Source organism: Naegleria lovaniensis, assembly GCF_003324165.1.
Source record: "Naegleria lovaniensis strain ATCC 30569 chromosome Unknown tig016, whole genome shotgun sequence".
Taxonomy (NCBI): domain Eukaryota; phylum Heterolobosea; class Eutetramitea; order Acrasida; family Naegleriidae; genus Naegleria; species Naegleria lovaniensis.
The window spans coordinates 584,757-611,069 of NW_025407838.1; the positions used below are offsets into that span (position 1 = coordinate 584,757).

The 26,313-nt window shown below is 38.7% G+C and overlaps 11 protein-coding genes across 11 annotated transcripts; 7 read left to right on the forward strand and 4 right to left on the reverse strand.

Moving 5' to 3' along the window:
• Positions 1-57: 57 nt before the first annotated feature.
• On the forward strand, positions 58-1,476 carry C9374_002840 (uncharacterized protein; the record flags this gene model as incomplete). The annotated part of the gene is made up of 1 exon (XM_044692302.1): positions 58-1,476. One exon carries the CDS (start codon positions 58-60, stop codon positions 1,474-1,476), a length of 1,419 nt encoding a protein of 472 aa, XP_044550386.1.
• A 1,396-nt stretch (positions 1,477-2,872) lies between these two features.
• On the forward strand, positions 2,873-4,021 carry C9374_002841 (uncharacterized protein; the record flags this gene model as incomplete). The annotated part of the gene is made up of 1 exon (XM_044692303.1): positions 2,873-4,021. The coding sequence occupies one exon, from the start codon at positions 2,873-2,875 to the stop codon at positions 4,019-4,021; it is 1,149 nt and encodes a 382-aa protein (XP_044550387.1).
• Positions 4,022-4,141: 120 nt separating this feature from the next.
• Positions 4,142-6,319, reverse strand: C9374_002842 (uncharacterized protein; the record flags this gene model as incomplete). Its single annotated transcript, XM_044692304.1, has 1 exon — positions 4,142-6,319. One exon carries the CDS (start codon positions 6,317-6,319, stop codon positions 4,142-4,144), a length of 2,178 nt encoding a protein of 725 aa, XP_044550388.1.
• A 663-nt stretch (positions 6,320-6,982) lies between these two features.
• C9374_002843 (uncharacterized protein) lies at positions 6,983-8,671 on the reverse strand (the record flags this gene model as incomplete). Its single annotated transcript, XM_044692305.1, has 2 exons — positions 6,983-8,364; positions 8,548-8,671. 2 exons carry the CDS (start codon positions 8,669-8,671, stop codon positions 6,983-6,985), a joined length of 1,506 nt encoding a protein of 501 aa, XP_044550389.1.
• A 1,160-nt stretch (positions 8,672-9,831) lies between these two features.
• C9374_002844 (uncharacterized protein) lies at positions 9,832-11,823 on the forward strand (the record flags this gene model as incomplete). The annotated part of the gene is made up of 1 exon (XM_044692306.1): positions 9,832-11,823. The coding sequence occupies one exon, from the start codon at positions 9,832-9,834 to the stop codon at positions 11,821-11,823; it is 1,992 nt and encodes a 663-aa protein (XP_044550390.1).
• A 423-nt stretch (positions 11,824-12,246) lies between these two features.
• Positions 12,247-14,085, forward strand: C9374_002845 (uncharacterized protein; the record flags this gene model as incomplete). Its single annotated transcript, XM_044692307.1, has 1 exon — positions 12,247-14,085. The coding sequence occupies one exon, from the start codon at positions 12,247-12,249 to the stop codon at positions 14,083-14,085; it is 1,839 nt and encodes a 612-aa protein (XP_044550391.1).
• A 74-nt stretch (positions 14,086-14,159) lies between these two features.
• C9374_002846 (uncharacterized protein) lies at positions 14,160-15,890 on the forward strand (the record flags this gene model as incomplete). The annotated part of the gene is made up of 3 exons (XM_044692308.1): positions 14,160-15,317; positions 15,397-15,781; positions 15,871-15,890. The coding sequence occupies 3 exons, from the start codon at positions 14,160-14,162 to the stop codon at positions 15,888-15,890; spliced, it is 1,563 nt and encodes a 520-aa protein (XP_044550392.1).
• A 757-nt stretch (positions 15,891-16,647) lies between these two features.
• C9374_002847 (uncharacterized protein) lies at positions 16,648-20,550 on the reverse strand (the record flags this gene model as incomplete). Its single annotated transcript, XM_044692309.1, has 3 exons — positions 16,648-17,778; positions 17,886-19,537; positions 19,623-20,550. 3 exons carry the CDS (start codon positions 20,548-20,550, stop codon positions 16,648-16,650), a joined length of 3,711 nt encoding a protein of 1,236 aa, XP_044550393.1.
• A 255-nt stretch (positions 20,551-20,805) lies between these two features.
• C9374_002848 (uncharacterized protein) lies at positions 20,806-23,067 on the forward strand (the record flags this gene model as incomplete). The annotated part of the gene is made up of 1 exon (XM_044692310.1): positions 20,806-23,067. The coding sequence occupies one exon, from the start codon at positions 20,806-20,808 to the stop codon at positions 23,065-23,067; it is 2,262 nt and encodes a 753-aa protein (XP_044550394.1).
• A 95-nt stretch (positions 23,068-23,162) lies between these two features.
• C9374_002849 (uncharacterized protein) lies at positions 23,163-23,801 on the forward strand (the record flags this gene model as incomplete). The annotated part of the gene is made up of 1 exon (XM_044692311.1): positions 23,163-23,801. One exon carries the CDS (start codon positions 23,163-23,165, stop codon positions 23,799-23,801), a length of 639 nt encoding a protein of 212 aa, XP_044550395.1.
• A 161-nt stretch (positions 23,802-23,962) lies between these two features.
• On the reverse strand, positions 23,963-26,290 carry C9374_002850 (uncharacterized protein; the record flags this gene model as incomplete). The annotated part of the gene is made up of 1 exon (XM_044692313.1): positions 23,963-26,290. The coding sequence occupies one exon, from the start codon at positions 26,288-26,290 to the stop codon at positions 23,963-23,965; it is 2,328 nt and encodes a 775-aa protein (XP_044550396.1).
• Positions 26,291-26,313: the final 23 nt, after the last annotated feature.

Genomic DNA, 26,313 nt, shown 5'->3' on the forward strand with positions numbered 1-26,313 from the left:
GAAACAAAGCTAAAGGTGAAGCAACAAGGACATATCGGAATCCTTGCCTGGTCAAACATGTCAAATAATACAAACCAGGACAAAGCTGAATTTGAATTCTGTCTCCATCAATCTCCACTTCAATCTGACGGTTCGACCTTTCTACCCTCTCAAAAAGAATCTCATTACGTGGAATCAGCGTTTCCCTCTTCCTCTGCTAATTCTGTATTTCAGTTCAACCTGGGTCCAATGAAACAAGCATACCACATACCCGACAATCACGTAACATCTTCGCCACAACAAGTCATTGAAACATCACACAACCATGCTTCCGTGTCTTCCTCGAAACCAAACTCGCATCAAAAAATCACAAAACCGTGTAAAACATCGACGAGACCATCAACACGAACAACAACATCTTCTCCAATTTCACACTCGTTATTAAGCTTGTTGACATGTTCGTCTTCGTCTCCTTCCAATTCTAACGCATTCACGAATCCTTCACCAAACCATGTACCCAATCATCAGCAACATTCTCCGTTGTACTCACTCCAAGTTTGTTCCTCACCAACTTTTATGAATAGTAAAAGTCCTCAAATCATGAATGCTTGTGCCCACCATCAACAACCTTTTCATTCTGAAATTCCCAAAAAGTTGAATACAGCCAAAAGAAAGCTCACGGCCACATGCACAGCCACTCCATCTCCTTCAAATTCTGCATCTTGCTCTTGTTCAACAATTACCACAACAACAACAACAACAAATAACTCTGACTCGTGCTCACCCTTGTCCTCTTCGTGTGCTTTCATTTCTTCTCCCTTTGTAAAGAACAAAGCAATGAACGTCTCTGGATCATCATCCCATCCTCATGATTCTTTCACACAACAGCCAAGAAGCTCCTCGCCAAGATTTGTCTTTTTCGAACATAATGGTCGAGATAAGAAAGCCAAACGAAAGAGTGCCACCAACTTTACCAAAACTCTTCCCTTTGAAAATGTGTGGTTTGATGGTCCTCCCAATCACATGAAAGAAGTCATGCATGACAGGGAAACTCCAACGCATGATCAAAATACGGATTCGTGTCATGGTAGGTACGTTCATAATCCACCTCATCATCATCATCAAGGAACGAATTCTTGCCCAACCTTAGATGCGAAGAAGAAGGTTGTTTCGAATTTTCATCAAGTTGCCTTTGAGGAAGCATCCAAAGACAATCAACGATCTTCTCCGAAGCCACCAAAAAGCACAACAGACTACAAGCATTCTCCAACAACCATGAACGCATTTCAATCCTCTCCATACCGAGAAGAAGAATTACCATCACCTCCACCATCCTTAATGAACTCTTCTTCTCAAACAAGTTCAAGAAATTTCTTCCTGTCTGATTCGTCATTCGCTTCCTCAACCACGTCATCCTCCTTAAAGGTTGAAACATCTTCATCATTAAGGCCGAAACCTCAACGCACAAGCATCTCCATCAAGGAGCTCTTAAATTGAATGAGCAAGCTATGTCTTTAGGACTTCTGTAAATGATCATTACGAATAAAGTACAGCTCGTTTCGGGAACAGCATGACCGAGGAATCAACATTGGATCCTATCAACCATACAAATGGCAAGAACCAATACTATTTGGATATTTCATGGGAACGAATGGCGATTACAACCAGAATGCAAAGCGAACTATTTTGTATTCAAAAACACCGTCATTACTCCGTTTCCTCATTCGTAAATTGAGCTCTTCCAATGAAACATTGCGACCCACGATGTACATCGAAAGAGAAAAATGGTTGCCGTCATCACAAACAGAGCTCTTACAATTTTTCTTCTTAGCCTTACTTGCCTATTGATTCACCTCATTAAAAAATGAGTGTTTGAAAATTACCAGAGCGAGTGGTTGAGTTTCTTAGCAACGTCCATCCTGATAATGAAACCAACCCTCTTTTCGGGTTGGATAATTGAAATAGCGACCGGTTGTAGAAGTCCGTTTTCAAAAAAAGTGAATACCATAAATTGGTGTGATTACCTTTTATTGCCATTAGCGTTCAACGCTTTGATTCAAAAAAATCAATTGGATGCAAACATGAAATTTCAAAAACTCTTCAAAGGAGAAAACATTAGATTTATGCACTATCTCTTTAATGGTTTTGTTCAGAGATGACGGACTCAAAACATCAAATGTTGTCGTTTGTTGCTGGGATCTCAAGTAAATTTCAGGAGGGTACACAATGGGTTCACAGTCAAGTATTCAGCAACAAAGCTTTGTGTAATGTATAATTCTCTTACCTCCTTTCTATACGTGAAATTTCTCGTATCAGAAGGAAGGTAAGGGTCTTTCTTGAAAAAGATGACATTCATTGTTGCCATGTCTAGATAATCAAGAAGAATTTGATAAAGTGGTCGATGCAGCAACAACCTCAATGTGTCATGCATCCAGTTCCTCGTTCAACTCTAAAAAGTTGAATCAACCACTTTCTAAACTTGCTCTGTATGATTCGCAATGTATTTATCCTCTCCGATAATGTATTCCATTATTCAAAATGAAAAAGCAAAGGTCATCCTCTCGACAGATTCACACATACTTGAGGTCTAAACATGTCAATTTACAGATCTAGGTTTTTTATGCGTTCGAGAAACCTGCCTTCCATGGTAACCATGAAGTCACCAAGAGCGGTGTGTTTTCCTCCATCTGTGAATTTTTTACTTGTCGCGCCTTTCTTTAACTGCTCTAACCGAACAAACTGGATGATTATGACACGCAAAATGTTAGAGAACTCTTCTTCTCAATGATGATGCGCAGTGTGTTTTGAGTATCAAATTGGAATGACCTAACAACAAAAAAACAACAAGAGGATTCGAACGAATAATAATAACAACCACCACAACAACAACACCATGACCTCCTTTCCAACCCGAGAAGCTCCCAACAACTCCTCGACGCTGTCATTCCATCAGAGTGTCATTCCAGATGGAGGACAATCACAACAGACGACCATGATGATGACGACGATGCATCACTCTTTGCCACACAATGTGTGGATTCCCAATCAGCCACCCACTCATCACTATACACCTCAACAACTTCCACAGCAATTTATTTCATACAGCTCTTCTCCTCCAAATATGTTGAATCAAAATAGTCCTCCTTCGACGAGTGTGGCGATCGCTCATGGTTTGGCATCCTCGTTGCCAATTTCAGATCCATCCTTCTTCTCATCGGTGACACATGTGAGACATCAAAGAACGAATTCAAGTCCCGTAACCGCTGGTTTGTCTTCTCCCTCGTCTTCGCGCAAAAGAACCTCGAGCTCAGCTTCTGGATCTTCTCATAAATCTAAATCTAATGCTTTGTCTTCGACAGGAATTGTATTCTATGAACATAATGGAATTCAGAAACGAGCGAAAAAGAAGGATGTAATGCTTCCTTTTGAAAAGGTCTTTCGATGTAAGGATAAGAAGAATGGAATGATCATGACACAACAACAACAACAATTGGAATGTGCATCGTCATCGACTCAAAGCTCACCTACAATGTCACCTACAACGACACGAACGTCTCCAACACAAAGCATGTCACATCATCATCAGCAATATAGCTCACAAATGATGCATCCATCAAATTCTTCCTGTCAACCTCAATCACAGATCAATAATTCAGCTTCAATGATCTATTATTCACAGCAACAACCAATGTCATCCTCAACCATGTATTCTAACAACGTCGCGACTTGTTCTGTATTACCAACAACCATGTGTGTCAAATCGCAGCAACAACCTGAAACACAGACGCAACAACGACTTCATGAAGATCCAGTCGGTGTTGTGAACAGCCTCAATTTCTCCCAACCTCCACATTTGGCAGGTAGTCCTTTGTTGCGTGCAAATTCTCTGTCAAACGATCCAGGTCAGAGCTTGCCATCCACGTCGACTGGTATTTGTGCTTCCCAAAGTTGCAAGCTCACCTCAAAACCTGAAAGCGGTAGTACTAGCACTTTTGCAAGAAATGGAAGAACCTCCATCTCAATTCATGAATTATTAAATTAACTTATTTACACGAAAGTAACAATGTTAATTTCGACTGAAAAGCAACTATTTGTAACGGCACAGGGTTGGTCAAAAAAAGTTTTGTAATAGTACACACAAAGCAAAAGAAACATTTTATGCTCACTTTAATTTTTCTCGAATATCCACACCACAATAATGTTTACAAAATTCACACCATACCCTCATCAAGTAATTATTTTCTAAGGGTGGCAAGGGAAATCCTTCTTGTTTCGCCTCCTCAATCATTTCCATCAACTTTTCATACTCTTCACGAGCAATTTTTCTCATCGCTAATTTGTTTCGAATAATGAGAGAATGATTTAGAAATCCACCCAAGTTACCCATTCGCACCTGACTGAAGCGTGTTCGATTCTTGTCGAGACGTGTGAACACTCTCGTTCCAACCACAGTTACTTTGATATCGTCGTTGGCAGTCTTGTCAAGTTCACACGATTTGTAGAAGAGTGTAAATTCTGTCAACTCATTTCCAACAAATTTTGTTTTGGTCGAAAAGATGACCTTGACTTTTCTCTTTTTGACCAATTTTCCCAAATCCAAGACTGAACTCATGACACCCGATGGATACTTGTGTAAGGAACTCGATTCGACAATTGGAAAATATTCATCGAATTTCACGTTAGAAAATGAAGCTGCTAAATGCTTGTCCGTATTGTATGATTTCACTACATCCTCGATGGAATAGTCTAAATTGGCAATGAGCTTGGATCGACCTCTCAAATCCCAATCATTATTCGAATAGGCAGATTTTGTTGACCATTGAATGAATTTGGGAAATTCTTTGCATGTTAGGAACCAATCTGATGAGATGGTGTTTTTAGTGAAATACTTTGAAAATTCCCAATCCTTGTCAATGATGGATTTGGCATTGAAATCATCCTGATGAAATTGAAACATTTCCAATGCTCTTTCATCTTCTTGTAATTTCTTTCGATATAATTCAATGACATTCTTGGGAATGGTTTGATTTTCAATTCCCTTTTTGAGCCATTCAGCCATCAAGTCTCGATTCGATTTCACAGCTTGAAAATACGAAAACATGTCGTCCAATTCAATGTAAAACATGTCACAAATGGATCCGATATTGGTCAGGCATGATTCGAGAGTTTGATTGTGTGTATTCCATTCTTCTGAGTTTTCTCTGGAATTTCCACACTGAATCACTTGTGAATTCAGTGTACTTAAAGAAGTGCTTAAAAACGCTTCAAGAGTTTCATGTTTCACTCCTTTGAATGCATTTCCATTGTTTTGATTGGATAAATAGGTCAAGTAGGGACACTCACATCCTGTCCTTCTTAATTCCTCAATCGTTCCAAATGCAATATGAAAATAATTTTGCAATTGCAAATAGGTCACATAGTTTTTACAAAATTCTTCCAATAGCATCAGAACGTCATGACATTTCGTCAGTGGATGCTTGGAGTTTCGTCTTGTCGTTTCATAAAACAAATCAAGAAATAAGAGTTTGATTTCTGGCGATTTGACATTCATATAATCATGACCTTCCATATAATCAATAAATCGTTTTCTCAAAAATTCAACATTTCCACAATCTTCCAATGTCCATTTCGTTTGCCGTTTTGAAATCTTTGCCTTCTTGGACGATGATGATGAAGACCGAGGAGATGCAGACGATGAGGTTGAAGACATGTTATCATTCTCGGAGGACGAGGAAGAACAATGACTTGTGGTATTGCCAGCCGAGTCATCCGAATGTTGTTGTTGTTGCTGATTTGCGTTGGGATGATATGAAGAATTGTTTGGTTGTTGTTGTTGTTGATCATGGAGGACTAAATCATGATTCATCAATGGAGGATGATTCATTCCATATGATTGTTGTTTTAAATCATTCATTGAAAGCTTCTTATCGAGAAGATGTCCCGTGGAGGCTGTTGCCATCAATTCTGAATGAGAGCGGACTTGTTGAATCGCTGCAGAAGTAGCAGTGCTAGATCCATGAATGGATTTTCTTCGTTCCGATGATGAGCATGAGGATGATGAGCAAGACGATGAATTTGAACAAGAGCAATTGTTGTTGTTGTTGTTGATTTCATTTTTCTTGAAATAATTTTCCAAATTGGATGTTGCGTGACTCGAGTGAACAATAATGATGATACAATGAAGAGGTAAAATGACACAAGAACCAAAGAGAGAGGACCATGAAGATTTGTTGTTACTGTTGTTGCTATTGCTGTTATTGTTAATTCTTTCACTGTTGGAAGACTTTCCAAGAAATTTGTTGAGAAAGGAAGGAGAGATTGGAGAGTTGGATGGTTGCATGGTTACGGTTGTTGTTATTGCGATCACTGCAATGTGAAATGATCAAGAAATGGTGGTTTTGGAATGATTAAAAAGATGAGAGTGAATGGTGTCACAATGATTGTCCAGCGCTGTAAAAGAATGATCACGTCTGTGAGAGGATGTGGTTCTGAGAGAGAGATGAGAGGTGTTTTGTTATTCTTTTTAAAGAGATGAAGGGTTCTACGTAGATGCATCCAATAATCGCGTCGTTGTTGTCGAAAAACAACCACTGTTGATACGCAACTTACAAGAATCTCATTCGCACTCAACCTAGTTTTGATATTTGACAGCACATCTTTTGAAGGCAATTGATTGCGACATGAAAACTGTTTTCGTGTGAGAGGAGGCACGAGAATTTACAATCTTCCACTGCTTTAGTAAGAGGTATTTGTTTATGTTGCGAAGACTTCGGTGTGTGAACCTTTTTTGGCCGCTGGGTAACTTCAGATCTGCTGTTTCTTACAAACGTTGTAAGAAAAGCGTCAATGAATAGGAAGCTCACAATACTCATTGTAACGAATTCGTTTCCTTATCATTATTCTTATACTCGACGATCAAATGAGGTTCTAATTGAGATGGAAATACTATTCAAGAAATGACTCGTTCTATTTACATTATTGTGTAAGGTTACATGAAATTGATTCATTGAAATGGATCAAAAAAATCTTGCATGGTTTTGGGTTGTGTTTGATTGCCGCTGCTTTGTGCAAGCTGTAATGAGAGAACTTGTGCCTCTAATTGTTGGATTCTCTCTTTGAGTTGCGTGTTTTCTGTTACCACTTCTTGGAATCGTGTTTTAGCTCGTTGCAAAACTGATCTAAGATGAGCATTCTCCTGTTTGATTGATTCTAATGAAGGAGATTCTGATGACGAATTGGTTGTTTGATATGCACCGGTTGGAGAATGTGACAAGTTGTTGTCAAAAGTTGGTGTTAAGGGCATTGAGGACTTGTTGGATGTGGTTATTGTATTTGTCAGCTGCAGGCCTCCAGGTGAGGAGTCAGATCGAGACCTTCCACTATTTACCTCCGCTCTTCGTTTGAAAAAGTCACTCATAGAACCCTGATTAGAGAGGCCATTGGAGTTGTTGTTGAAATTCCCGACATTGTTGGTGTTAGTATTTAAAATAGCTCGTCCGTTGTCATTTACATCACTGTTAGTTGTTGGTGATATTGTGTTTGATTCAAATTGTAATATATCGACTTCCTTAATAGAGAGTTGAGAAATTGGAATTTGTGGAGGTGAGGCTGTTGGAGTTGCAGAAGTTAGTGTGCTTGTGGATGTGCTGACAGGCGTCGAAGACGTTGAATTTGACGATGTTTTTGGAAGTTGTTGCTGTGGAGAGGTGTCGGTTGTATCATTCACAGGAGTGTCGATTCGTTTTTGTGGTGGTGTTGTTGATAAGCTATTTGTTCGACCTCGTTGAACATCCAAACTGCCAGATCGTCTTCCATTTGAGCTTAATTGATTTCCCAAAACGGAAAATATTTGTAAATTAATGTTTGCAGTAACATCTTTCGAAATTTCAAAGGGTACAGAAACTCGTCCCTGCCACTCATGTTGCAAACTACAATAATGTGTCAAATCCAACAAACAATCATTGACAAACACAGATTTAGATGCAGAAGTTATTTTCTTGGCTACTACAATGTGCAAGAATTTTCCCATACTATTATTGCACATGGTAGCAGATTCGTCATCACTCTCATTGTTCTCATCATATTTTTCTGGTTGTTGAGAATCGTTGCATGTTGGTTCAAACACAGTTGAGGATGTGACTGGTCCTTTCAAAATATATTTCTTCTCCTTGTCAACGGGAATATTCACTAAAAATTCAAGAGTTGAGGAAAAATTACTTTGCTTCGTGGCACTATCAGCCAATTTAAAAGGTGTGTTTCCAATCAATTTTCTCTTTCTGAATAACTTTCCTTTCAATGTTAAAATGGCTTGGCTAGGCACAGTTGTCAAGTTCAGTTTGTGCAATTCCACGCCGAGCGGAACTTGAAAATAGAGAGGAATGTTATCTGTTGTTGCATGTGTTTAGGAATTGAATGTGAGTGGTGGTCGTGATTTGTTCAACAAAATCATCAAATTTAATGAGGCATGATCATGAAATGACAAGATGCGGTGTTATTGAGAGCCATCATCAGAGATCATCATCAATTATTAGCATTCCATGATCAAAATGTTGAAAATAAAAAACTTACCTATACTCTCAATTTGAATTGCAAACGTAAATTGTTGTTTCTGTTCGGAGCTCGAGCTGTTGTTGGCTGAACCATTACTGCCAGAATTTGCCTTTGTACTATTCTTGCGTTTGAAGAGGAACATTTTTTCGGAAATGAAAAACGTCCAACCTGAGCGCTCAGGGTGCGTTCGTTTTTTCATTTCCCGGAACAATCCTTTCTTGAAAACAGTCTGGTATGAATATCTTTGCGAAATTAAGAGTGACACAGAGCGCGTTCAACTCCAGCTAAAATTTGAAGGCCATGTGTCATTTTAATTTTGTAAAGATATATTCGATAAAGCTACTTTGGGTCAACAAGACTGTGTTGTTGTAATAACAGCGTGAGCTTGGGGTGTTATGGTAACAAGGAGTGGTTTAATGTATGTACAAGGGTACATAAATTTGAAATTCAATGGACGACAAGAACGTTGATTGTGTGATCAACCTTAGTTTCAATTGAGACGGGTCGTCTTCATGGTTCGCTGTATTTTGCAACTACGGCCCGTTGCTGTTTTTAGAGAAACAGAACCATTAAATAGATAAATTCCCAAAAGATTAATATCAATTTGAAACAAGTGATTGATCAATGAAATATGAAAAGCTTGAAACAAAGTTGGAGTTTGTCATTTCAACTGAACATTAAATGGCCACATCGATTGAAAAACGAATGTTCAAAAAACTTTCATGGTGTGGAAAGCAAAAGACATGTCAATGCCTTATTGCTCCTTTCCTTTGCATTTGAAGCAGTACATTAACGATTGAAACATGACCTTATCACCTTGATCCTTATCAAATTGAAGATCAGAAGTCCAAATCGTCACCAATCCCGCATTCACCTGTCATCACTGTTTCGCTAGTTTTTCCGTTTTGCGAGAGATACTCGTGATTTTTTGTTTATCACGCTTTTATCACGCTTAATCAATGAGTGATATCATGGTTAACACCTTCAGAAGCAGCTTGGCCAAGAGTTTGCGAATGAAACCATATTGAAAAAAGTGAAAGCACTGGATTAACTAAAGCATCAGCGAATAACCCTTTGTCCCTCCATACAGCCCAAAGAGACTGTCTTCCTCTGTAAACTCAAGCCGATACATTGTTGTCATCCCAAGCGCATGATAACACCCCATCACATCACGAATCGTTGTGCCTAAAACTCCCAATCCTGTCCTCTCAACTATATTCAGGAAACCCAACAACATTGAATATATCTAGCGTTCGACCTCTTCCCAAACATTCTTACCACTACTTCAACTGTACAACTAACATGAATATGGAATTATATCATTCTCTCTATCATCCAGCAGCTGCTACCTCTGTGAACACAGCCAATAGCAATTCTAATCTTCTTCTCTACACAGCACCCACACAACCAGTGGAATCAACCTCCTCTTCGTCCTCGTCATCACCAAATCATCTTGACCTTGTCAACTCCATCCACCCAAATACCACACAAATGCAACACCTCTTGTCGACAGCTTCTAATAGTTATCCATTGACAGCTTTAATGCTGGAAAAGCAACAGCAACATTCCTTGTACACTTCCACACCATCTGCATTCCATCACCCAGTGCACAGCAATCCATATTTCCATCATCATCAACTTTCTCATAATTTGCTTCAAAACCCACAACAATTGTTTGTTTTAAATCAACAACAGCAACATCATCAGCAACAAGCTGCTTTGTGTGAAAACATGTTAAGCAGCAACAATGCAGATTTCCTTAGTTTGGACATGGATGAAGCACTCTTTTCTCACATCCAACAACTTCAGGAGTTGACAGCTTCACAACAACCACAACAATCTCTCCAAGTGAATCATTTACCACAACCACATCACCAACACATTCAGTTGCATTCTCAACCAAATGCTGCCATGACCACACTCTCGTACAAGGCCATTGCTCAACAACGATTGATCCAACAGCAGCAACAACAATTACAACATCATCAACAGCAATCAAGAGTGAGTAGCATCACTCAGTCACCTCCTCCAACGTCATCCATGACCAACTCATCACCAAGCAACAATCTCTCTCAACCAAATTTGGACGATCAGTCGTCAGAACACTGCAACACTGCATCCTCCAACGACGCTTGGCAAGTTGAATGGCTCGATTCCAAGCGAGAACACGAATGGGAATTGGGTGAATTTCCTCAATTCAAAGCATGCAAGAAACGAAAAGAGTTTTTCACCTCTCAATTCGAAACTATATGGTACAAAATTCCATACAAGTATCACATGCTCATGAAGATGAATAGCTTTGGTAATGATTATGTGAGTGCTGCAACCCTCACGACTCAGAATGCCAAACAGCCTTCACGAAAAGCTCTCAACGAATTGAATAAGAATAAGGTCAAGTGTAGAGTTGAGATTTGCTTTGAAGATGGTTCTCCAGTGTTGCCAGGAGATGGCCAACCTTGTTGCATGTCCAACACTGAACATGCATTCGATGGTATGAATTTGAAATTGGGTCCATTCCAATTCAATATTTGTTCCTACAAGTATGGATACAAAAAGTTTAGATTGCTCGTGATCTTGTCGGTTCGAGAAGGAGCTAATACCAACTCAACCAATTATAAGGATGTTGTGGTTTTAAAGTCGCCTCCTTTCGTCATCAAATCCAAGAAGCCAATTGCAAGACCTGGTTCTAAAAAGCAAATGCAACAAGCACAAGATCAATCAGCACCACCATCGAGCAGTGCTAGCCCAACCAGTTCCAATGAGGCTGAGGACTCTCCACAAACAACCCCAACAACAACTACTCCTGTCCTCTCTCCAGAAGAGTCCACCACTACTCCAACTTGTGGATCTCAAAAACCTTCGTTGACGATTTCCGCCTCAAACAAGAAGGGTGCAAAGAGAACTCGCGATCAATATCAAGAAAACAGCTCAACCTCCACTCCATCTTCTTCGTCGTATGTGGCTGCTTCTCAATCACCCTTCTCAGCATCCAACATGTTTGCATCGAATTTGTTTGATACTTGCGAGAGTTTGAAGTTACAAGGAAATTACTCTCCAGAACAACATACCTTAATGGAACAACAATTATTAACGCTTCTTCTTGGCTCCATGAATCCATCTCCACTGAATTTGGCTAATGTGGTTGCTACTCCTGTAAATATGCCAATGTGTGAGCATGTAGTACATGATTTCTCGCAACCACCAACATGGAACACCTATGAAAGAGAATTGAAGAAGATGTGCATGGCCAAGCAACAACCAACAGATGTGAGTCAATTATTTGGTCTGAAATAAATTGTTACTTCTTCAATTTGAAATTCTTGGAAGAGATTATCGAAACACCACAACGGATGAACAAGTTGGGATGGATCAAGCTTGTTGATTGGCACAACCATGGAACTCTCATGAACTATTGGAAACAAGACAAAATCTTGTCCATCTCTCTAAGAAATCTTTTCATGAACTAAGGAACATCAAGGTTGGTCGATCTCTCTCCATTCGTTTTCTTCAGAAACCAAACAAAAAAATTCGTTAAGGCAGTTAGACTCGACATTCCTCTCGGCGAGAGCCTTTTGAAAAATTACGGATTTCATTCATGAGGTGCACATAATCACCACTGATTGCATTGTGATATTTGTGTGGTTGAAACATTGTTTAACGCTTGAATATTTATCCACTTTTGCAAATCCTTAATCGTCCTCTCAAACTTGTAGTAATATGAAAAACACAAACATTGTTCCGAAGCGGAATGGTGGTGCTTCGGGATTGCCCTATCTTTCAGAAAAAGACTCTCTCATAAAACGAAGACCAGCATGGGAATCGAACATGTTGGGAAGTCGTTCTGGAAGGAGACCACTCGGTAGTAGTTCAGGAACAAGAGGAACGTCCTTAACAACTTCCACGACCACAACAACAGTTACTAAGAATGGTGTCACAACGACCTCTACGACTCAAACCCTTGTAAAACATTCCTTCATTGCCTCAAAACCACCAGAACCAACATCATCTCAACAAAAGCACTCTAGAAATAATGTCACTGCCACCAACCCTACAAGCGCTCAAAAAGCAAAACCCTCCAATCGTTCCACTGTAAATAAGAACATAAATTCAGGATCTACGAAAGGAATGAACTCACATACCAAGTCACAACATATTGCACAACGAAATGCCAACGACCAAAAAGCAGAAGTCTCAGCTCGAAACAAACAACAAGCCCATGATAAACAAGATCATTCAGAATCGAAACCAATACAACATGTGGCACGTCTTCCAGTGCCAGATTCCGTTTTAGAAAATTTTGAAGCGTCTCCATTCCAGCCAGACCATAAAGTGTACCGACAGTATGAGCATAACTATGCTGAAATAGATCAACGGGCTCTTTCCATTCCAAAATCTGAAGAATCCACCTTGGAGAAGTGTGCTCAATATTTGACCAGTCCGTATAACACCATTGAGGAAAAAGCGAGAGCTCTCTACAGATGGATCACCAACAACATTAGGTACGACGTTGAGGGATTATATAGCGGAAAAATGTCCTACACCTCGACGTCGGCTTGGCAGTCTCGAAAAGCTGTGTGCTCTGGGTACAGTGACCTATTTAAGGAAATGTGTAAGGTTGCTGGCATTTCTGATTGTGTTAGCATTAACGGTTACGCAAAGGGAGCTTCCTATGAAATTGGAAAACCAATATCGTCTACCAACCATGCATGGACAGCAATTAAAACTGAGGACGGTCAATGGCATTTAATTGAGGCAACTTGGGGTGCTGGATATGTTAATGGAAAGAGTTTCACCGCGAGATTTGTCGATAGATATTTTTTCATGTCACCTTATGAATTTATTGCTGCCCATTTTCCATCAGACAACAATTGGCAGCTTCTTCCAACTCCAGTCTCCAAGTCAGTGTACGAAGATCGAGTTTGTATTAATGCCACTGGTTTTAATTTTGGTCTAGCCTCAGTCTCTCACCACAAAGGATATAATATTTTGAAAAAGTCCAATGTTGAGGAAGTGGTGATGAAGGCCCTGCCTGGAACAAAATGGCTTTTTAATTTAAGAGAGGCCGATGGAGGTTCTCCTCTCTTCAGTAACGTAAACCCTATTTATTCAGAGAATGGTGACACTGCCCATGTTAAAATTTTTCTGCCCAAGAAGAATGTGGAATATCAATTGTTAGTGTTTGTTGGACGCGAAGCGAACGGAGAGAAAGACTGGGGTTGCACCTATGTGTTTAAAGTAATTGATTCTGCATCAATGGATCTGTCTGGTTTTCCTCTTGTTTTCCCTAAAATGGGAGAGTTAGGTTTTAAACTTATTGAGCCCTCGTTTGGAAAACTTAAACGGAATTCTGAATACACTTTTAAGATAGAAGCTCCTTCAGAGAAGTGTGACATGGCCATGTACATGTCAATTGATTCTGACATGAGAGCATTTTCAAAGAAAGATGGATCTTCAATCTACACTTTGACCACTAAAATGCCAAGTAAAACTGGTCATGCCATCGTGTTTGCAGGTCAAGGACATTTGGATGGTCTTCTTCAATACACTGTTGAATAAATTAGTATACATTCAGCAACGTTGTTTTATAACAAACTTTCACTATCAAAACTAAAAAATAATGAAATAATAGGATGTCTGGATCACCATCACCAATTCGTTTGACCACACCAACAAGTCTATTAAATTCTTCATCATCACCTGCTCTTAATATTCTATCATCATCTTCCGATCTCATCAACGAACACAATGATTCCAATCCAACAGACTCTGAGACCAATCATAAATTAAAGCCCCAATCCATCCCGAAATCATCCTCCATGTTCAGTATTCTTAATAACCACCGATTTTCAATGGCTTTAAATCCTTCCGATTTTAAACAACAACAACAACAGCAATATCAACAACTGCAACAACCACAACAATTACAACCAGAAGAATTGGGCATACTCGATCGGATGAGCAGACTTCAAAAAACACTTCGTGAACAAAATCTATTTCATCAACAGTTACGAACCGATATCCAAAATGCATGTGATAGAATCAATGGATGGAGAATGAATTTACCATTAATTATTAATCATACACGATTGCAATTTGTTGCAGTGGACAAGAATTATTCTTCTCAAACAATGATGGAGGGACCTTGGCTCGGAAGTGATCCATCCTTTATGAATATTCTCCTCACGACTAGTGCTGCTGGCAGTCATTTATCAGCCTCTACCGATGATATACTTACTCTGGTTCCAACAAGTGCTTCTGCAACGTCTATTGCCAAAGCAACGGGTAAAAAGCTTTTTCAAGGCTTTTGGAGCTCCAATAGTAGCGCAAGTGTCTCAATTGGAAATTCTCTCAATTCAACAACATCCAATCTCAATGATAACAGTACGAATTCAAATGGAAGCTATCAGCAGAGCTCGTCACTACTCAAATTGGCTTCTGTTACTAAACCATCAAGAATGTTTAAATATCATGATAAGGATCACCCTTTTTCAGTACTAAAACGACACTATGAAGAATTTATTGAATTTATACGTCAGCAGCCAAAATTATTCTGCAGAAGTATTAAGAATTGGATTTCCAAGCAATTTATTAATCAATTAATTTTGCAAAGAAAATCTATGAAAAATGTAAAAGTCTCAAGCCCAACCGAGACATTGTCACCAAGTGGATCCTCGTCCACTACTGAGGACTTTGAATCTTGTGATCGACTTGCTTTTATAATGATTTATTCGTTGTATGGAAATGCTGGAAATCCATTGGAGACAAAGTGTATTCTAAAATTCATTAAGGTATGTATTAAGGACGGCCCAGTATTAATCGAATTGTGCACATGTGTATCTTTTGGGGTTCCAATTTCTGAATGAATAGACCACATTTGACATTGTATTTGAGAGTTGTTCTTCGGAAAATCCTTTTGAAGTTTTTGAAAACATATTTCTGTACAGACTTGTGTTTCTCTATTTACGGAGGAAAGGCAAACATTTTATCAAGAGTATCATGACAGAGCCATTGTTTGATTTGTTTTCAAACGATGATCTTGAAGTTCCTCTCGACATTTCACCTGTCTCCTCTCAGCCAACATCACAAGAAAAATCAGAATCCAACAAACCTTCTAAACCTCCCATATTGTTCTTTCAAAATACCTGCAGTGTGAACACCAATGATGTGTCTCCAGTTTCACCTGACTGTGTCACCAGTAGTGTCTTTAATACACAGCAACAGATGAAACAACAGCTAATTACACAATCTATGAGTAAGTACTAAATCGACCAGTTGATTCGAAAACTACTACCGCTCTGCCTTCAATGAATTTTAAATGATGATGAAATATTACATCTCCAGTTGATGCGAATTTGTTGTAAATCAACAGAAAGATGGTTGGTAAAACGGATTATTATTTATTCTTCGCCGCGTGTACGTGCGCATGACTAATAGTTGAATAAATAAGATTTACATTACCTTTTCTATCCTGTAATTCAGCAAGAGTACAACACAAATAGATGCAACAAACATATGCATCAGTCTCATACAGGATGACATTATTAAGCGTGCGCTGATTAAACATCCCATGGTAAACCATGAGGCATCCTTTGGACTGAAATCAGTTCAAAGAGCATCCCACTAAAGTGAGGCATCCTATTGCGATGCAATAAGGCATCCCATGATTAAAATCATAAGGCATCCCAATGTATTGAGGCATCCCAGCTCAAATGGCCAAGGCATCCTTTGGACTGAAATCAGTTCAAAGAGCATCCCACTAAAGTGAGGCATCCTATTGCAATGCAATAAGGCATCCCAAGTTGAGACATGAGGCATCCCACCCAAAGGTGAGGGAGTTGTGGAAAGCCACAACTATGTTTGTTTATTTCAGAGGTGGATTGGGAGGAGGGTGGGTACTTTTCAATTCTTTGAGAGAAAGTGATTCTATCACCTTTCTCGAAGTAATTGATAATAATTGTTCCATATCACAAGTAATGTAAATTTTTTGAAAGTGAAAATTCAAAAAATTAGTCAACCAACCACTTTTATTGATTACAACAAACCTCAGTAAAACTCCCTTTTACTACCGAATTTGTTGTAAATCAACAGAAAGATGGTTGGTAAAACGGATAGATACCGCTAAAAACCCATCTGGCGAGATACATTCTTGTCAGATGCGAATCCAGCTCTGAAATAGGCATCTATCGCATTGGAGGACCAATCACCTAGAGCTTGGATTGCTGTGTGAGAGAAACCAGCAAATGCTGCCTCTGACGCTCCTCCAATTCTTAAGGAATGACTAGAAAAAGAACCCGAAATCTTAAGGCTGGTTGCTACAAATCTAAGAATGTCCGAAATTTTAGCCGTGGATAAGGGAAGGTCATCACCAAACAAATACTTTTGAGGGTTACACACTTTCCATAACCTAAGCCAGACGACAGGACATCTCCTGGAGTTCGTTGCCTCAATTTCGATGACTCTTCCTTTCTTGCTTCGTTTAAAATCATTCTTCACTTTTTCCACAACAATTCTGATTCCGTTAATGTTGTTCTTGTTAATTTCTACCACGTTGGAGGTTAAAATACTACCCAACTCAGATCCTCGTAGCATGGACCTGATGCCGATGATCATAAGGGTCGTATAAAAAACATAAGTTCTCCTGTCGACAAAGTTACACCCTTCGAGAATCCACATATCAATGTACATAATACGCCACTCGTTTCGTTCAATCTCGTATGAAACTGGTGCCATGTTGATCATGCAATCAACTAGAGATGAAATATGTTCACCCACCACGTCAATCCATTTGAACTGATTACATCGCTTCTTAATAGCAAACATTGCCAGTTTACAATTTTTTCCGGACCTACATTTAAGAAAAAGACACACCAGAAAATTGTAAACATCCATCTCTGTGGGTGGTATTGCAATATTTCTCTCATCGCACCATCTAACAAATCGATTCCAATAACTGTCATACGTAGTGTTTGTGGACTCACGACCCGCACCGGCCTTTTCAATTAGTCCACCAACTGATGTTAGTTGGTCATCCGAAAGTCGATTAGGGTCGCCTCTAATAGCCAAGAGCTTTTCTTTTGCGGTTCGCATTTCCCTGACCGAGAGGGTCTGAAATCTATTCCAGACATTGGTACTGACCGAACCTTGCCTTCCAGCAGTAGTGGCCACCAGGGTTTTGCCTTCCATACTGGGTGAACGAGTATCATTTGAGATTGGCAAAGTTTGCAATGCTCTAGCACCTTCTGGATAATGCTGAACGGCACGCAGCACCAATTTAGCTCTTCCTTGGGCCAATAGCAACTGAATGCATCTGCGGGCTGTTCTCTCTTGGTCCTCTTCCACACCATGTATTGAGGAACCTTGAAGTTGTAATTGCTGGCGAAACGGTCGAACTGAACTTTCACCTGCAATTGATGTTGAACTCTTTCGAATGCCTCTGGGGTTACTTCCCAATCTCCGAAATCCATCTCTTCTGTGGTTTTCAACCTGCTCAATTGATCGGCGATCGAATTTTGGGACGACGGTAACCATTCCACAGCAACTAATTGAATGTCGTATTGGAATACTATTCTCCAAATACCTTCCACAATCCTTTGAATTAAGGAATTTTTGGAACGACCTTTTCGCAAAGAAAACACTATCACTTGAGAGTCTGAAAAAATTCTCAAACACTTTCCCTGAATAAGGGGAGCGACTTTTTCCATGGCAATAAAAATGGCTTTTGCTTCCAAAACATTGATATGCATATGATCCATGCCATAAGTAGACCAAGAGCCGTGTAAGGTAAAATTCAATAATGGCATTGTAGCACCAAAGCCGGATAAAGAGGCGTCCGAAAAAAGTTCGTGGATCAATGACGGAAACAAAAATAATCGACCGTTCCAATGGTGAATGTTGCAAAGAATCCATTGTAATGCGTTCGATAACTGGTGGTCTTTCACACGGTGTAGCGTATCCCATCCATCCTCTACCATCTTGAAAATTCTTGAATAAATGGGATTGAGAGCAATTAAGGCTGGTTGAAAACAGTGTACATATGACATAACAGAGCCAGCCAACTTGGCAAGGTCTCGGGCGGAAAAGGCCTCCTCTCTGTGCATTTTTGATAGGAGGTTTTTGCATCGAGCAACTATTTTCTCCACACCCTCTTCGGGAATAGAGAGAGTCATGCAATTCAGATCTACCAATGCTCCTAATAATAAAAAGACTAAGGAAGGTTTGAAACAACCTTTTGAAGGTTCTCTTACAAATCCATAAAAATCCAGCCTTAAGCTTAATCGAACAAGCTTGTTGTAGGAATCTAAGTAAGAGATACATAACACAGCCATAAAATCGTCCAAATAATTGGACAATGTATAGCCTTCTATTGTTAACAATCGAACACCTTCGTCTACTATCTGAGTGAAAAAGAATGGGCTTCCATTCCATCCAAATGTCAATACTGTGAAGCAAAGAAGATGACCCATAAATTCGATCACAATCTTGTCTCGATCTTCTTCTCGCACCTTCACTTGGTGATATCCTGATAATAAATCGAACGTAGCACAAAACTTTTTCCCACCACTGCGAATGTGATCCAAACACTTGCTCAGAGTTTTGTACTTGAACTTTGGGATCTCCAAACAATACTTGTTTAGGGGACGAAGATCCACAATTAATCTGAATTTCTTCTTTCCTTTCTTCGGTACCAATCGATACTTGGCCACCACCTTCGGAGTTCCTTGGAAGAATTCCAATGCACCAATAGATAACATCATACATATCTCTTCCGTTAGAAATTCTCTTTCTTCCTTCGACCAAAGGGATATATCTACTCTTCCATAGTAAGGGATGAAATACTTGCTGACCATAATTGGAACCCCATCTTTCAAAAGACCCACAATCTCTTTTTTGGCACCCATCATTTCCCATTGTCTCCACTTGTTGGAAATCGAATGAATAGCCTTCTTCCTGAAGGCAATTTCTTCCATGTGAGTATCTTGGAAAAAACTGAAGGATTTCGTAGAGAGAACTGTGAGGGCCTCGTTGTTTATTGGCTTTCTCATCATCCCTCATCTTTTTGCGACACGTTTCTTTAGTGTGACCTGGTTTCTTACAATATAGACATACTATATTGCTAACATCTTTCTCTGGAGTAGGGATTTTCAATTGTTGTTTCAACACCTTTGCATCTTTGTCGCTCTTACCCACTGCTTTCAGCGCCCAAGAGAACAGGTCCGCTTTTTCTCTCAACAACGGGTTGAGTGTAGAGGAACTAATTATCTCTGCCGCTTGCTGGTGCTTCTGTCTCGCAAGGAGAACAAATGCACGATTCTCGACTGAGTCAATAGCCCGTTGCAACTCTTCATCTTCATCCTTATTCTTGAGCTGTTTCTTCAACAGAATCTTGTAAATAGCTCCAAGAGAACTAAACTCCTCCACTTCTTCCTTCCTGACTGAGTTACGGTCAAAAACAGTAGACACCCGTTCGTTGGCAAGAGATTCGGCCATACAATCTATTTGAAATAGATTCAAATCAATACTCTTCCCACTCTTGAGTAGCTCGAGAACCCTATTTCGTTGACCATTAGCTAGGGCCGCTGGTAGCTGGTCATCACAGACATCCCTTTGTGAAAACGCGCCTTGTTGAGTCAAATCAACCATGATTTGGTTGATGTCTCGTTCGGCCGATGACTTTGCTTTCTTAACCTCATCACGCATAAAGTCTAACTCTTCTTCTAATTCTCTAATCCTTTTTGACAGCACTTCACTTGAGACCTCTTCTTCCTCTACTTCCTCTTCTACCTCTTCCTCTTCTGTCCGTTCCGGAACTACTCTCAAATCCTTGATTCTTCTGAGTAATTCTTTCTTACTTGTAATTTCGTTGGACTGGTCAAAGGGGTAGCAAGATATTAAATCATTAACAACATCATTCTTCTTCCCTGCTGGGAAAGCCTTCTTGAGTTTGCTGTAGATACTTTTCAATTCTTTGAGAGAAAGTGATTCTATCACCTTTCTCGAAGTAATTGATAATAATTGTTCCATATCACAAGTAATGTAAATTTTTTGAAAGTGAAAATTCAAAAAATTAGTCAACCAACCACTTTTATTGATTACAACAAACCTCAGTAAAACTCCCTTTTACTACCGAATTTGTATAATATATGTACAAGAATTCTGCATTGTCTCTATGAGAAAATTTCAACGTTGCCACCCCCAATATTATTGCTTTTCAAGTACTTGCTCAAGGCTTTTTCAAAAAGAAATGGAGCTCTAGTCACTCAAAATCAGAAAATTCAAATGCTAAAACGACTTCTCTTTGGCTGGTTTTTGTTACCAGCCATTTCTAGGCCAGAATGTTTTGAATTGACCGATGTTCCAGTTGGAAGCAAGTTACAGAACAAACTGAAATCTGTCATCCAAGTTCTGCACTACACCTCCATGGAAAAAACCTTCGATAGGACATCACCCTTCTTTTATTTGAATGACTTTATCAAAGGCCACACGCTCAAAATCAATTCAATGTTCGAAAACATGTTAAACGATTGGTTCTATGAGAGAAATGATCTGGTTGGAAACTTGAAAATTTACATCAATAATCATGTCAGAAAATCTGTGGTAACCTCTTCCTCGATTGAGGAATTGAAAAAGTATCAAATATTGTCTCCCATATGCATTTCCACAAAGGATGTAGAATTGATATTTCATTTATGCATGGAATCAACGTTTTTCCAAACATGTGAAGATGTTCCCAAGGCCATCCTTGAGAATCTTCAAGAAATTCAATCGTGGAATAGGAAGAATTATCGTGATGAAAAATTCATTATCATGAATCATAAGAGTTTGAATTTGGATGAAATTATGAAAAATATTGATGCTCTCGTTTCCAGTAATAATGAAAGCAAGAACAATGCTACACAACGCACTTCACAATTGTTGAAACATGTATTACTCTCTGTGGACTCGATTGAGAGAATTTGCTCTGAGCTTAAATACTTGGGTGAAGATGACATGCACACATTTTTGCAACTATTGAAATTGATGGACTCTCAGGAAAGAAATGATGGTTCTATTGAAAGGTGTGTCATTAGTTGTTATATTCAAGAGCTTGTTCAGGAATTAAAGACATCCTCAGAAAATCAAACAATGGACGACCTCATTAACAATGTGATGAAGGATGCAGAGCTGTGGGACGAAAATATTCAACTCATGATTACCAAACACAAGAAACTATTACGTATACTCCACAGCGTCGAGCTTCAAGTCAACGAATTGGAAAAGGAGCGCAAAACAGCCGATGACATTTTTGACAATATTTCAGTTGGCGAGCTTATCAATGAAATTGATTTTAAACAGTTTGTGAAAGATTTTTTGAAATCTGCCTTTTTAGAAGATCAGAAAAAACTCATCAAGAACCAATTTTCTGCCAAAAGAGCTGAAATTTTTAACATGTTGAAAGAAGTCAAAGTTCCAGAACATCAATTGGAGCGTATTGAAAAATTCTTACAAAAAACAATCATGTCCAAGATTTATCGACAAATGGTTCCCAGAATTTTTGACAACACCAATCCCTCACAACGTCAATTATTCAATAAGGAAGATAACTTGCTGGGTACAAAAATTTCTCTCCTCTTCGACGTGGAGCCGCTTGACTTTGGAATTTCACAAAAATATTCAAAAGTGTGTGACAGCAAAATGGCACAATTGGAATTACGAAAATTAGATACATTTATCATGCCCGAGGAAAAAGTGAAAGTCATTGTCCACTGCTGTTCCATTCTTATTGAAACTATGAAAATATCAGGAAATTCATACAATATCGATGATTTATTAATCCTGCTCGTGTACAACATTGTTCGTTCCAACACTCCATATTTATACTCTCATTTAATTTATTGCAAGAGATTTTGTGGAGTTTTTTTGGAAGCTTCAAAGCAGCCACAAGTATTAAGTGGCATTCCTCCCGAACACGAATATTGGTTTAATCAATTTGAGACCGCCGTACAATTTTTATTGGATTTTAATGTGGAGGAGGCCTTAATGACACCGACCACGACCAACACAGCAAATTCTTCACAACAAATACTTCACTCCAAGAAACGAATGTCTTCCAAGCCCAGCATTTCTTCAGTACATTCTCGAGAAGGAAACACGAGTATGATGTCTCAATTTTCTGATCAACAACCACACACAAATACCAACTCGATCGATTCTTTCACAGCATCCAGCACTTGTGAGTTATTTGAGGGAAATTCCAATGAAGAAGTGGACATGATTCATTTTTACAAGAATAACAAGATCACACAAGTTGATGAAACCATCATGGAGGCCGATGAAGTGAATACTAGTCCAATGATATTCATGAAATCACACAAGTCATTTATTAGTGGTGGAAACATATTGAACAACAAATCGAATCGTGAGTTGTCCCAAGTGGGAACCTTTGAACACACAAAACTTGATGATTTGAAACATTCTGAAATTTCTAAATTATTGAGCGAATACAAACAATTACTCACATTTTACAAAGATCATGCTCAGACCTCTCAAGAACAAGTTTAGTAAATTTTGAAAATTGTACGATTTTGGATTTTTGAGTTGAGACCATTAAGGAATATTTTTTTTACAATACAACAATTCGTCCGAACACCGAAAAAATGCTTCCACAAGCAAGGCTTTCCAGTGCTGTTCAGCCTTTGAGTCTGCTTCTGAGATACAAGGCTCATCATCAAGTTTGTAAATTTTCATCATTAGCATTGGTGTTGGGTCGTTGGAAAGAAGGAATGAAACAATTTTCAGGTCATGATTCCAATCATCGGAATTTTCATTTATCATTTCTTGATCGTTCCTCGTCGTCATCCACACAAAAAGCTGGAGTGATGGACCACACTTCACTCGGAGATTTTCCATTTACTCAAACTCAATATTTACAAGCCATCAATCGGTCCGTAGATCAAATCACTCAAGTTTTGGATGAATTCTATGAAAATGAAACTGAATATTTAGAAGAGAAGGGAATTGATATGGAAGTTGAGGGTGGACATGATGGTGTAGTGAATATTAAAATTAGTACGAGCAAGTCCAACGGTCCTTTGGTTTTTGTCATTTCAAGACAAACACCTGCGAGAGAATTGTGGCTATCAAGTGCCTTGAGTGGACCTTGGCATTTCAAATACGATCATGTGGCTGATGACTGGATTTGTACGAGAGAGGGCCATCCTAAATTTTGGGTGAGATTACAAAAGGAATTATCTCAAGTTTTGGAGAAGGAAATTAAATTCGAAAAGGCAAATTAGTAGAGAAGTTGTCAATGCAAGCATGTACATAAAAAACTTGACAACGAAAAATGTAAATATGTATTCATAATCACATTATTAATAATAACAATGCCTAGAATATTTAATAATTATTATTTTAATAATTTTTGTAGCCTGTGAGTTAGTTGTTGCTCTCTAAATCACTTTGAATTTTTCATTGAAAGCAAAATGGTCACCATACACGAGCCATTTTGATCTTGGAATTCGTAACCCATGCCATCATTTTGAATGGCACGACTTGTTTGTAATTGGTTCAATAGTTCCCAAACTGTACAAAACTGTTCTTCTCCAATCGTTTGAATTGCCTTTGAAAGAAAACCTGAGATTTGAGACCTTAATTCAGCTGTCAAAGAGCTCTTGTCTTTGGTCGAGTCTTCATTTGCAGAAATAACGCCCTGTATGGCTTCTCTCAGTATTAGTGTCCACTCTTGAAATGCTTTGGGAAATGCAGGATAAACATAGTATGGTATTTCCACATGCTCATGCTTACGTTTCAGTTCCTTATATTGCAACTCTTCCTCGTATCGAAGATCTAGTCGTTGCACAAACGCTCGTTGTTGCATCTCATCATTCAAAATAGTTTTTTGACCTGTAAGCATTTCCAAAAATGGAGCATCTTCCTTACTCGAGCTCAGTAAATACCTAATCCTCGCTTGCAGACAGTTCAACATTTTACAACATAATGTCTTCATTCTTATCATGCACAATTTTTGAATTTCTCTCGGATAACTCGATACAATAATTTTGGCAGCTTGTAACTCTTCAGGAGTATCCTCGACATGTGATTCCAATAATTTCAGAATTTGATAAATTTTTGAATGATCCTCCGTACCCAGTGACACGAAAAGGACATCACGAGCGTGTTGGTCCAAATTAGTAATCCAAAAATCAATCATTTTCTCAATCATTTCTTCTTTTTTATCTGTACAATGATGAAAAAAGTTTCGTTCAATTTCAATGAAATGTTCTCGTGTGGGTCTTTGTTTAAAATTTTCATAAACAATTTGTAAATATCTCTTTTTCTCTTTCTTTTCAAAAATATTTCTACCCTTTCCGAGACGTGAACCCAAATTTCCATCCTTTTCTAATGAGATGATTTTGTGAATGAGTTCATGTCGTTGGAGTGAAGTTAAATGAGAATCGCTCCTTAATTCTGAAAATATTTTAAAAACTTCATCCCAAAATGTTGTCCAAAAATTGGTCGAGTGAAAATAGGAATGAACTTGATCATGATAGTCCTTGTGTATTTTCTGGCATAACACGACCATCTTTTTCAAGTAAAGAATTGTAATTTCCCATACTTTTCTTGTTTTTGGCTCGAGATCTTTGAGATAGTGAATTAGTTCAAAACAGTTATCGTGTAAGGTTTGAAAAGCCTCTCCTTCAGAAATGAATTCTACAATGTTGTCATGGATGGTTTCACCAGTGATACTTGCCAGTAATTTGCTGCTTGCGTCGTGAATTGAATTCATAATGGGGGAATGTGTGAGCTGATAATTGAATTTGGAGGATTGTTCTTCAAATTCATTCATTGAGAAATTGTCAATAAATGTCAAAATGTCTGTAATGAGAGTATTAGAGGAGGTTTTGTGAAAAATTTTCACAATTTTCAGCTTGGGATTGTCACTTCCATGCTTTGCAATGATATAGGTGACCAGTTGTGGCTTTTTGAACTTGGAGTCAATGCATCTGTAAGACTTGCAAATAGATAAGTCTGTGTCCGAAATTATAGTTTGTTTGTATGATTTTTCTTGCGGTAAATGTTGTGGTGCACAAATACCAATCACCTTTACATTCCTCTCCTTTGAAAATTTCCTCAAATGTTTAGAGAAGTCCTTTGATAAATTTGATTGTTCTTTAGACTTTTTGCTTTTTTTGAAAAAGTACAACACCACAAAGTCATCTGTTGAAAAAAGTTGAGAGAGTTGAATAGCTTCATTGGAAATTGCATCCACTGCATTAAAATCAGGGGCCTCATCTCCTTCATCCAGTAATAAACATTCCATAGGTACAAACGATGTTTCCTTCTCTGCAGAATCTATATCTTCCGAATTTAAAACAAATCCGTGATTTAAAATAATTTCGTAATCCTCTTGGGAATCTTGTGTAGCCTGCCGTAGTCTTTTATCAACATTTTGGGTTTCATGGTTGCTTGTGTCCAATTGTTTTCGCTCAGTATTTCGACCATCATTATCGGAATGGCCACTCGTATCATTTGACTCGGAGGAGCTCGTTGTTGTTTTTTTAATTTTCTTAACTCTATCCAATATTAATTCTCGAGTGCTTTCATGAACCAATGATTCCTCCGAGTTCTCCTTTAAATTCTCTTCATTCAACGATTCCAAACTCGTTTGTTTTCTCTTCTTTCCCTTCTTCTTTCCGTTGGTCATTGTTTTATTATCATCATTCCCATCATGATGATGAGGCTTTTTTGCAAGGGTGGGAAAGGAAAGCCTCGTTTGTTTCATTTTTTTTAATGAAATTTCAATTC